The sequence below is a fragment of the Lepidochelys kempii genome, chromosome 9 (assembly GCF_965140265.1).
Source record: "Lepidochelys kempii isolate rLepKem1 chromosome 9, rLepKem1.hap2, whole genome shotgun sequence".
In the NCBI taxonomy this organism is placed as follows: Eukaryota; Metazoa; Chordata; order Testudines; family Cheloniidae; genus Lepidochelys; species Lepidochelys kempii.
Genome location: NC_133264.1, coordinates 87,804,941 through 87,817,753, shown reverse-complemented (window position 1 = coordinate 87,817,753; position 12,813 = coordinate 87,804,941). Strand labels below are relative to the sequence as shown.

The following is a 12,813-nucleotide window of genomic DNA, read 5'->3' as shown; positions in this document are numbered from 1 at the left end:
AAAGAACTGAGTATCTAGTCTCTGATCCTTCCTGAGGGAGAAAATCCTCAGACTATCTCAAGCAGACTTGCCCTTGGAGAAGGTGGTTCTGTTCCTTTATGCGCTAAAGTAAACAAAAGTTGGAATTCATTAAGATCTCAGATCCAAATGAAACAATCCGGTCAATTAAAGCACCTCAGACTGTGAAAAGAGTAACAACTATCATTCTTTTGGGTCATAAATTGACCATGAGTCTGATATTTTCTGAGATTTGTTATGTCCACACACCAATAGTGCTGAGGAACATGATTGTGTACAGCAAATCTTGTTGTTGTTCCCAGTCTCCTCTCTTCATATGAAATACAAAAGAGAGCTTTTTACATGGGCTGGGCCTGTTTTATGTTGTTCAGATTCAGTGACAGATAACCAAACTCTCACTTCCTTTCTTTAGTTCCATCACTCTTCATTACAATTGTAATTCATATTCAGTTCTGTAGTAGACTCCAGGATTTTCTAATATGTTCTTATTTTTTATTTTTAGTAGCTCAGTTTTAGTACTAAATAAATCTTTTTCTTCAGTCGGCGTGGTACAAGCCTAATGGAAGATGATGAGGAGCCGATTGTTGAAGATGTGATGATGTCATCAGAAGGGCGAATCGAAGACCTAAATGAAGGCATGGATTTTGACACCATGGACATAGACTTGGTAAGAAAATTTTGATTTTTTATTTTAATTTAAGCCTGCTATTTCAACATTAGTTAAAGCCAGTGATTCTTCTTAAATAAACTTATTTTCTTTGCATCACAGAGCAATTAGTGATCATGTTTTTTAAAAAAAACCTGAAGGTCGTTTTAACAGTTTTGGCAGTTGGTTTATTTGTTTTTTTTAATGTAAAGATATTAGCAGCACAGTTTCTTTTTTATTATTCAAAGTTCCTCTTCACGTTGCGGTTCCTGTGGGTATTCAGTATGGAGTGCACAGACATTCCTAGTGGCCAGGACCAGAAACTCTTCAATGACCGTGTCTGTTGGTCTGCCCCTACACCTTCTCATGCTCTCAACTGAGGGCCTTAAGGGTGGAATAGACTGATTGCCTCTCCAGTTCCTTTTCCACCACTTACAGTGTGGGACAGAATTTCCAGGGTCTGTTTCTCCTCTTTAGTGTTCTCCTTCATCATACTTGTAAATATAAATAGTGGTTAAACTTTTGGATATTGAGTTGGAGATAATGTGGGTCCCTTTCACCCCTCCAACCCCCCGCAGTTCCTTCACTGTTTCAGGCACCTATTATGTCCAAAGTTCCAGGCTTCAAGCCTTGAGTGGAATGTAATGAGTAATCTGCACAAGAACATCAGTATTGTCTCAGAGAAGCAAACATTCCTTCGAAATGTGGCATCTTCTGTGTTTTTCTTCCGTGTACCAGACAATCTCATGAGTTCAGGCTCCTGGGGTACCTTATAGAGATCTCCATGAGGCCCTGCCTGAGCCCTTCCTCCCCACATCAACCCATCTGGAGCCTCTGGGCAGCCCTCCATACCCTCTGCACCTGCTCTGAATGGATTGGAGTCCTTCAGCAAGCATAAGGACTCCATGCAGCAGAAGCATGAGGAAGATAAGGGCAAAATCCCTGCAAGAAGAGGGACATATTTCTTAAATCCTCTAAAAAGAGGTCTTCCTTGACTCTTCCACCTGCACCATCCACCTGAACTAGAGGCTCCACTGGAACAGTCTATGAAGGAGGAATAGCTACTAACATCAGATCCACCAGCAGTGCTTTCTTTGTCCTCTCCAGATGAGGCAGTATCGCCAGCATCTCTATCACTAATGGACAACTTTAAGCAGTACCAGGACCGTCTCAGGAGAATCAGACACTTGTCAGGTTCTGCTAGAGGAGGTCCAAGATCTGACCCAGGAGTTCCTAGACATACTCCAGGCTGTGACTCTCTCCAGAGTGGTTTGGAACACCCCTGCCACATGTGACCCAACCCCAAAGAGGACTGAGAAACAATAGTTTGTTTCCCCCAAGGCAGCAGAATACTTGTTCTCAGCTGAATCCAAACTCCTTGGTGGTCCAGGCTGTCACAGACCAAAGCCAGCTACACTAGCCCAAGTCCACTCCCCTGGACAAAGATGCAAAGCAGCTCGACCTTTTCAGAGTAAGATTTTTCTCATTGAACAGTTTAGCATTCCAGATAGCAAATTACCATATGTTGATGGCCAGATATGACAACTTGAATTAAACAAGCTATTTGACTTTGTGAACAAACTGCCTCTGGAATATAGGCCTCACTTCCAGGCCATCCTGGATGATGGAATCCCTTGATACACTGGACACAGCATCACATTCCTTTGCTATTTCGGTAGTCATGAGAGGGGTTTATGGCTTCAGGGTTCCCAGAGCAGTCCAAACTACCATTGAGGACCTTCCCTTTGAGGGTAACAATCTCTTTAGTCACATTTAACAACATTTTCAATACACAGTGCTCCCTGTTGGCCTCTTAGTAGCCCCAAGGGTCTTTACAAAATGCTTGCAGTGGTGGCCACTTACCTTCGCAGGCAAGGCAGACCAATATTTTCCTTTCTGAATGATTGGCTGTTCATAGTGAGCCATGCTAGGAAGTACGCAGCAACCACTGCTGCACTTGAAATCGTTCCTTGAGACACCAAGTAAATTTAATGACAGGTTTCAGAGTAGCAGCCATGTTAATCTGTATCCGCAGGAAGAACAGGAGTACTTGTGGCACCTTAGAGACTAACCAATTTATTTGAGCATAAGCTTTCGTGGGCTACAGCCCACTTCATCAGATACTATAATTCTTGACATCAGATTTGTGTCCATTTATTCTTTTACGTAGAGACTGTGCATTACATGTCCCTCTGCCATGTACGTTGGCCAAACCGGACAGTCTCTATGTAAAATAATAATGGACACAAATCAGATGTCAAGAATTATAACTTTCAAAAACCAGTCAGAGAAAACTTGAATCTCTCTGGTCACTCGATTACAGACCTAAAAGTCGCACTATCACAACAAAAAAACTTCAAAAACAGACTCCAGCGAGAGACTGCTGAATTGGAATTAATTTGCAAACTGGACACCATTAAATTAAGGCTTGAATATAGACTGGGAGTGGATGGGTCATTACACAAAGTAAAACTATTTCCCCTTGTTTATTTTTCCCCCCTACGGTTCCTCTTCAACTGCTGGAAATGGCCCATCTTGATTATCACTACAAAAGGTTTTTTTTGTTTTTTGTTCTCTCTCCTGCTGGTAATAGCTTGCCTTAACTGATCACTCTCATTATGGTGTGTATGGTAACACCCATTGTTTCATGTTCTCTGTGTATATAAAATCTTCCTACTGTATTTTCCACTGCATGCATCCAATGAAGTGGGCTGTAGCCCACGAAAGCTTATGCTCAGATAAATTTCTTAGTCTGTAATGTGCCACAAGTACTCCTGTTTTTTTTATTTTCAAATAAATTTAATATCCACATAAACCATACAGTTCATTGGGCAGCTCCTATTTATTTCAGGACTGATTCCGTGCCAGGAGGAATCTCATTGGCTGCCTCATCTCGGCCCTCAGATTACAGTCTGATCCTGCTTAGTCCTGTTAGGCCACAAGGCAGCGTGCGCCTGTGTCACCCCATGCAAATGGCTGTACTTATGATACCTTCAAATCTGGCTACAGACTGTCTATGCCCAGAACAGTGATCCTTTGGACAAGAAAGTTTATTTTCCACAGGGCATGTTGACATTGCTCGCTTGATGGGAAAACAGTGAGTGAGTGTGTGTGTGTGTGTGGCTTTTGTTCCCACATGATCTACAAAGACACTCATCATGGATGCTTCCCTACTGGGATAGGGAGTGAATCTCGACAATGAGATAGCCCAAGTTTCCTGGTACCCATACCAATCCAGACTACTAATCAACCTATTCGCGCTTTGGGCGGTTCACAAAGCATGCAAGACATTTCTAGCCGGTTTTTGGATCTCATGCATGCAGGTCAAGAACAGACAATAGCATCCCCATCTACTATATGAAGAAGCAGGGAGGAGCGAGACCTACCCAACTCTGCAGAGAAGCAGTCTAGCCCTGGAATTGGTGCATCAGGCATCAGATCACACTCCTGGCAGCACATGTTCCAGGGGTAATGAATTTCCTGTCAGACAGCCTCAGCAGGCATTTCCACACAGATCATGAATGGGAACTCTACCAATTTATAGTGCAGCACATCTTTCAGTAGTAGGGCAGGAGAAAGGGGTGGGTGGGGGGGTTCTCATCTTGGGATCTTTTTTGCAACTAACAGAACAAGGAGCACCCAGCATACTGCTCCCACACTACCCAAGACCTCAACTCCAGATGGGCCATCTTCCTAGTGGAATGGTCAGATCCACTGATGTATGCCTTCACTCCCATTCCCCTATTGCCTCTTATACTCAGGAACATTGAGCTCAACTGGGCAACAGTGATTGTGATAATTTTTTGGTAGCCAAAGCATTTCTGCTTCACCACCATCCTACAGCTCTCTTCCCCATATGTGCATCCACCTACAACCATTCCTGAACCTGCTGTCCCAGAACAGGACCAGGATGAATCACCCCAACTCAGCTTCCCTGCATCTGGTATGTTTTTGGATGGACAGTGAAAACAGAGGGCATGCTTGAGGAGACCCTTTGTGGGGAAACACTGTTCCGCTAAATGGCACCAATTCTCCCTTTGACGCCAGCGGCACCACTTACTTCTGGAGGCATCGGGAATCCTCCTCAGACTGGAATATCTTTTTTCACTGCAGAAGTCTTGTCTCTTGACTCCATATAGGTACATTTGGCAGCTATCAGTGTTTTCCCTCCCCTAGAGGACTGCTTGGTCTTTACCCATCCCACTACTGCAAAGGGTCTGAAGGGCATCGTAGGGACATTCCCTACAGTTTTAAAACTGGATCCTACCTGGGATCTGAACCTGGTCCTTTCTGCTCTTCTGAGACCACTTGTGGAACCCATAGCCTCCTGTTTCCTCCTGTACTCCTTCTTGATGGCAGTTATTTCTGGTATAAGGGTTGGGGAGCTTGGGGCCCTTTTGGCAGAACCACCTTACACGGTTTTTCACAAGGGCAGGGTTTCTTTGCAACTACAAAGTTCATATCTAAAGTGCATTCTGAGTTTCCCCTTAACCAGAATTTTCACCTTCTGGTATTCTACCCTACATCTCACAACAGTTTGGAGAAGACAAGACTCCCTTCCCCAGATGTGTGCAGGGCTCTAGTCTTCTACTTGCACAGAACTGGCACCCTTTCAGAAGTCTACAAGGTTGTTCACTACTGTTGCTGAAAGAGTAAAGGGGCTCCCAAAGGTTCCGTGGATTTCCTATGGATTTCCATAGCATGCCCGTTGCTATGATCTTATGAAAATCCCATCTCCTCAAACTGTTGGGGCCCTTTTTATGAGAGCGCAATCAGCATTGGTAGCCTTCTTACAGGGAATATTCTCCTTGGAAATATATAGAGCAGCTACGTGTGGTTTCATACACACCTTCACCAGGTATACTATTGTTCAAGTTTCGGCTGGAGACACCTCCTTTTGTACAGTATACTTCCTCATACCTTCCTCCTCAACGAGCGCTGCTTGGGGGTCACCTGCAGTGAATATCCATAGGGACCAGCAGGTGAAGAAGAAGAGAAAGTTACTTAACAGTAGCTGGAGTTGTCTGAGATGTGTGGTCCTTGTGGTTAGTCACAACCCACCCTACTTCTCCTCTGCTAGGGTCATCTTGTGATTCATGATAGGCCAGAACTAATGAAGTGGTTGGTCCGTGCCACCCTTTATGTCCTGGGTTGTGAACATGAGGAAGTGCAGATGCGAACCAACAGATGTTGCTGTTGAAGACTTTCCAATCCTGGGCACACAGAGTGCATGCGCACCCCACTGTGATGACCCATAGGGACCATGCATCTCCAAGAATTCCAGTTAAAGTAACCTTTTATTTCTTGAAGTTTATTTTGTTGAGTTTGCATATGTTTTAAAATAATACTTGGCACTTAATATACTACTTGTTCAAACAGTCATACAAAAAGTAAAAAAGTTATGCAGGAATAAAAATTAGTTTTTATCTAAGAATACATTTTTACCCTTTTAAAGTATGAATATCATCTGTGCTCAAAATAAGTGGTTCTTTTTTTTCCCTGTACCTTTAATATAACTTACTATTAACATTTTTGGTGACAGTTTGTTTGCTTGCTTTTTTTTTAGCCACCATCAAAGAACAGGAGAGAGAGAACGGAGCTAAAACCAGATTTCTTTGACCCTGCTTCAATCATGGACGAATCAGTAGGTTTAGTCAAAAGAGGGGGGAACTAAAAAGAATTCTAATTGTAAGATTAAATATATAATAAAACTGGATGTGTAGTTGGAAAGGAATACCCAAGATTGTGGCAACTTAATCAAATACTAAGGACTACTTTGTGATTATTTTGACAATCGGTATATAGCTGATGAAACTATGTAATATAAGATATTTCCTATGATATTGGTAGTGGCTTTTTTCATCACAGGAAAAGTAATTAATGTAAACAATATTTTTGAATTTCTAAGTAAGGATAACAAATACCACACACTGTTGATACTAAGGTATTTCCAAGTTTCTGATTTTCCATGTTCCGAGTGTAATTCCCTATGGTTAGGTCAAAACCAAAATGAAAAGAGGCCACTTACTAATGTGGAAAGTATATATTATCTACTATGTGACTGGACTCTAAGGCAAAGATCCCTGTTCTGGCTGAATGAGTCATTCAGGTAATTTCACAGCCAGTTCTCAGCAGTGGTTGGCTAGGGGTCTCCTCACCAATCAAAATATGTATCCCTTACATCGTTTGTGCTACATAGGTTACAGAATTTAAATATGGGAGAAATGTTTAAATATGCAAAGAGAAAAGGAGGACTTGTGGCACCTTAGAGGTTCTAAGAACCTCTTAGAACCTTTAAGGTGCCACAAGTCCTCCTTTTCTCTTTGCGGATATAGACTAACATGGCTGCTACTCTGAAACATGTTTAAATACGTTTCCCCTATTATCTGTAGTGGACAGAGGCTTTTTCTTACTGAAAGCGTTAGCTGCACAGGCCACTAAAGCCTTTGATTCCCACTTGAACAACTATTTTTCCCTTCCCTCACCCACTTTCTCTGCTGTCTCCGGCCTCCATACAAACTTGTCATCATAGGTCAACAGGCTGAACCAGGAACCTTTAATCCAGCTTTTTTCATCAGGAACGTCCAGTTAAAAGTAGCCTGGTTACTTTTCTAATGCTGCTGAGCGCAGTGGCTGGGAAGGGGAAATGGCAGTTTTTCCTTTGAAGTCCTGCTGCTGTCTGGATGGAAGGCAGCAGAAATGGGGAGAAAAATTCTGAAAGCAAACAGCTGTAAACATCCTTTTCCCTTCTCTCTCAGAACCAGCTGTCATTTTTAGCCATTTTCAGCATTCTCTTAGTATTACAAAATGACATTGAGAATAACAAGCTGCAGCACCCAAACAGCCAGGCTCTGGTAGGAAAGGGGGGAAACAGGAGATGTTCTGTGGGTCCAAGAAACCTTTGTGAGGGCATGAGGAAGAAAAACAAAATTAGGAAAAAATCATTTGACATACATATAGTCAAAATTATAAAGGGGTGGGGTTTATTTCCTGGAAGGACACATAATATAAATTCCATTATTTTTTTTTAAGTTTTATATAAGTTCCATTAAGTTTTAAACCCCCACCTTCCCAAGCCCCCTGCCCCAAAGCCATCCATTTATCTGGCTCACATACATACCATATTAGCAGGCATCTTCTGATAGCAGGAAGTCATACAAGGATTTGTACTAGGTAGGCTTTTTTAATAGGATTTTTGTGCTCTCCTCAGATAACACCTGTGGGGAACACCAACCACCTACTAAGCTTTATTTCAAATGTAAAATATAATGCGTTTCCATTAATTGTAGGTAGTGGAACTGTTGTAAACATCTTTTTCATCTTACTAAAATGTTAATGGTGTTCAGACCAGTCACCAATTTCATCTGACACAGGGTTTGTTCCTCTTAATCCAGGGCCATTATACATTTCCAGTCTGATGGTTCTGACCTCAAACCTTAAATCATAGCTTACATCTTTACCATAGGCTCACTTCTGTTCCTTCGCTGCCACCTGCCCCATCCTTTTACCCCATTCCTACTAAAACACTCACACAGAGCATATACTTTTGCCTGGGATTTTCACCTTAAATAGAGCTTAAATTTAAAGATGCATCTCTACTAGCAGTTTATCAGCATTACCACATGATGGCAGCAGATGATAAATTACAGTACTGCAAGTGCATGCATCCAGAGCATATTCCAAGTCTAATTCATTTTGTCTTGCACATTCATTTATCTGCTTAAATTTAAAGATGAAAAATCTGTCTTGAACTACTTATTTCAAATATTTCAATGATTAATCCATATAAAAACATAATTCAGGAATTGTATCACTCAGTATTTAAAAAAAACTAAGCCAGTTATGCTGTCTAATTTTATAAACACACATTCCTCCTGGGTAGGGTTTGTATAGGTTTCTTCATGGAATTGCTTGTACAGATCCCTCACTCTTGGAGTTTGTGCCCTTTGGCATAGACTCTGGACACATTAAAAAGCAGTTAGGTTATGATGGTTCTGTGTGCCTTGACACATGCACCATCTGGATCCAAAATTCAGTTTATAAAGAAGTCATGGTAGTTCCTTGCAATCTCACTTGTTTTATGGCACACACACAGTCATTGGCACCTAGGACTTCTGGTTTCTTATCACAATGTATTTTTGTATGCCTTTCATAGTTTACTTCAGTTGCATGTTAATTATTAGTGCCATGGTCAACATTAAGAGTTGGTTTGATGCCAGAGAGAGGAGCAGGTGCACATCAGTATTAGATAAATTCTTGCTACAACACGGAATGAAGTTTGTTTTATATAGCTGCACTGCACTATGTTTTGATCCTCAAAATCCTATACAGAGCAAAGGAGGAAAACGAACGCGTCTGGATATTTTTGGTTTGGGGTTGTCAGTCCTGGAACCTGCTTTTGATAGTTCAGGAAGCAGCTTGCTCTCCTTGGTGTCAGATAAGTCCGAGCAGATCCTTCATCCAGATCGAGCTTTCTTTCACTTAATCATGTGGTCTCTCTTAAGTGAGGCTTTGGTTTTATTGGATTACTTACTAGTTGTATTTTTCTGAATATGTTGCCTTCATCAGTACCCACTGTTTAATGTCTGTATCCTGGACAGCAACTGAGAGGCAAGATGTCTTCTTTATAGACACAGTCTCTGCACCAGATCATACATTCATATAGGCCACTCCATCCAAGACTAACTGCTTTTTAACAGTTCTGAAGACTGCAGAACAAGGTACTCGACTTCCATTTTGGGCCTGAGAAATTGTCATCTTCAAAGAATTCCAGATAGTTAACTCGTGGAAAAACTAGCTAATGGTAACTTATCTAAATTCATAGAAATATGATGAAGAGCTGTGCTGTTTTTTATGATAGACATCTATTTAAATTTTTTTGAGGACCCTATAATAAATACATATGAGATGTCTTTGTTTCCATACTACAGACTTGGTAATTTCCTCTTAGTTTTTGCTAATTTTGGATTGAGGAGAGGATAGAAAATTTAAAATATATTGGAGGCATTTGTACGTGTCTTGGTGTGATGTAATCTAAGTAGTACATTCTGTGTCTTACTCTTTACATTTATGTTAGAATTTGTAGAAAAATATAAATTGACTAGCAGGCCACTTTTAATATGTACAATTTTTCTCTTTGTTTTAGGTTCTTGGGGTGTCAATGTTTTAATACCAGATCAGCAAATAAATCCGTGATGAAGTCATTTTCTAAATGGAAGAGGAAGTTTTTAAATACAAAATTGTGGTAGATACAGTGAAATTCTGAACAGATTTTTCTCTAAGGAGAATGACATGCTTTCAAGATCAAGTGCATTGAAGGGGCAGTTTTGTTTGCCTGAAAAATGAAATGTAAAGGACAAGTAAACCGTTTGAGGATAAGCTACAGTTTTTGTTGAAAAACCAATATTTTATGTGTTAGTTTATTTCCGAATCATAAAAAGTATTCCACATTTGTTTTAATCTAACATTCTCAGAGGTGCTTGGTACAGCTTTGAGCTCCTCTTTTTATACATTTATTGGGTGTACTAAATCATGAGCTCTGCTGGGTTTGTTTACGTACATGAACTGAAATGGCAGGTGGATTGATTTTCTAGAATTGTAAAACCAGCAGAATTTTGGCATTTTAAATTAAATGCTTAAACTGCATCAAGAGAAGCTTTTTAATTAAGATAATCATGGAGAAAAGTAAACTTAAATGCAGAATGTTATCAATTTTTTCATCTAAAATATTTTTCAAATCCAAAAGTTTCATTCTGTCCTTCTCAGAACTGCCAGAAAGTAACATAACACAGTCATGTTTGCCCCATTATCAACCCTGAAAGTTTGCTTGTCCTTTAAGAAAAATGTAATGTTGTGAAATTCCTTCCAGTAGTGCCACTGTATTTTGTCTCCAAATAAAAGAAGCTTATTGTAGTATGTTTGCAGAAAAATTCTAAACAAAAATTATACAGCTTATTAGAGTGTGGGAATAGGGATCTAAATTTTAAATAAAATTATATATATATATAAATTGGTGCTGATTTTATAATTGCGCAGTTTGTTTAGTTTTTTCTTACTTTTAAATTCCAACTTAAAATTATGAGGTTTCAGAAATATATTGAAAGTTTAACAATGTTTAAAAATAGAAAAGCATGAGAATTCATGCTTTAAAAATGATTTTTAAATTTGTATTTTATATTGTTTTATCTATCTGTCTTTGCAAGCAGTCTTCAGGTTAAAGATACTTCTAACAGGTTACAGTACATTTCCTCTGTATGTAAATTAGATTGGATAATAGAAATTCATAAACCACCCCATAATATTCTTTGAAAGCTAAGCTTTAAACTTCATTTTTTGTCCTTTCACAAATAAATTAAATCAGTTTAAAACAGAAAGTGGATCTGTGCCATTTTGACATCAACTTATTTTGCAAGGCTTAGGCAGCTAGACATCATTTTAAAGGAAATATTAACTTATATTACATATGTATATTTTTTGTCAGTTGTCTCTCAGTTCTTGAGGTATATTATTTTAATCATTCCATGCCTTAATACGCTTGCAATACAAGAATTTCCCCAAATGGGTGAATATGAAAAGGCTTCCTGTTTTTAGATTCAGAAATTAAACATTGGGCTGTGGTAGCCAAAAACCATAGATTATCTAAAGGATCATGATAAAATGTAATTATTTTACTAAGTCATGGGATAACAGTATACTCAAAACCAGATCTGCCTAACTCATTTTACATAAATAAATATTCTCATTTCTAAAAGTACTGCCTATATTGTTTTTCACACCACTGCATTTAATAGAACTGCTGAGAGGACTGTATATATGATTTTAAACTTAAATTGATTTTTTCTTACTCTTGAACGAGTGTTTCTTTGTGAAAGCAGTTCTTACAGCTTTATGTTTTCAACCAGCTAAAATGTTTTATATATTTACCTTAACCTGTTGTCCTCCACATTCTATTGTCCTAATTGTACTGTTTTCTGATTTGTATTTATGTCTTGAGACAGTAACTTTTTGAATAAAAATAAACCTACAGTATGTTGTATGTTTGATCTTTTTAAATCGGGGGTAGGGAAGGACGTTGAAAATAAAAGGATGTGAGTGATGCAAATGTTATGTTTATAGAAATTAAATCTTTTTCCATGTCTTTTAAGTGTTTGTCTCAGAGTTGAGATAATGTATGGAAAACTGCACTGTTTTATATTTGTAATAAATTGTACAAGTTTTTAAAATGTGAATAAAGCACTAATTGGGTTAATAATTTAAAGTAGAAAAGTTATGCAATCATGATTGTTTTAAATATTATTTAATTTGGGATAAACTTGTTATACAAATCTTTAGCAGTGTAAATACAAAGTAATCTGTTAAAGAGGGTAGTAACTGAAAATAAAATTTAAGATTTGTACAATACTCTTGTATGCCAGAAAATCAATGGCTAATTGGTTTTAACAAAAACAATCAAGTGTGACAGTAGCTACTCTGTAGCATTTCTGTTCTTAATGGTATGTCAGAGTCTTTTCCTCTACTAACTGACCTTGTCTGACATTTGTCACTGCTGTTTTTAATTCAGATACTGGACGTGGGTGAAAATGATCAAATTGAGCAGTAATTTGGTTCCGTGAGTTGGCATGTCATTAAAGGTGGTGATTTTTTTTTTACTGTGATCAATAGCTCAGTGCTCAGCACTCTCCATTTGTTGCACACAACATCCTGACTCCTGGTACGATAAGTAAACAATTCAAGCTTAATTGTTAAGAGAAAGAAACAGCAAGGAAAGTTAAAATGTACTAAAAATGAATGTCAGAAAACAAACGTACACAAAGTTTTTGCTGTCTCTTTTAAAAGGTCTGGTTTGGCAAGGCCTCCCTCCTTCTCTACTTTTCCTGTCGTTGCAAATAAATGGTTGTTTAAAATGTTGTTGATACATTAGTAAGAATTAGAAGTATATAACTCTGGATGTTCCCATTATCCTTATAAATGTTCTGACCTTTTCTAAATCCTGTTAAACATTTGGCCTAAATGATACCTTGTGACATCTGTGCATTTTGTAGAAGGTATTTTCATTCACTGTCGACTTCTTGTACTATGGAAGGGGGTAAATAGCACACTCTTTATCGTATTTATACCATTCATTATTTTGTATACCTTTATCATGTCTC

At 38.8% G+C, this 12,813-nt stretch overlaps 1 protein-coding gene across 8 annotated transcripts in view; it reads left to right on the top strand.

Moving 5' to 3' along the window:
* Positions 1 to 11,689, top strand: part of STAG2 (STAG2 cohesin complex component) — a 182,897-nt gene extending 171,208 nt beyond the window's left edge. For all 8 annotated transcript variants that reach the window (XM_073361285.1, XM_073361289.1, XM_073361284.1 and 5 more), the window contains 3 exons: positions 559 to 685; positions 6,231 to 6,308; positions 9,810 to 11,689. In XM_073361285.1, coding sequence (XP_073217386.1) covers positions 559 to 685; positions 6,231 to 6,308; positions 9,810 to 9,833 — 229 coding nt within the window. In that variant the 3' untranslated portion in view covers positions 9,834 to 11,689. The remainder of the gene's footprint in view (positions 1 to 558; positions 686 to 6,230; positions 6,309 to 9,809) is intronic.
* The last annotated feature ends 1,124 nt before the right edge of the window (positions 11,690 to 12,813 follow it).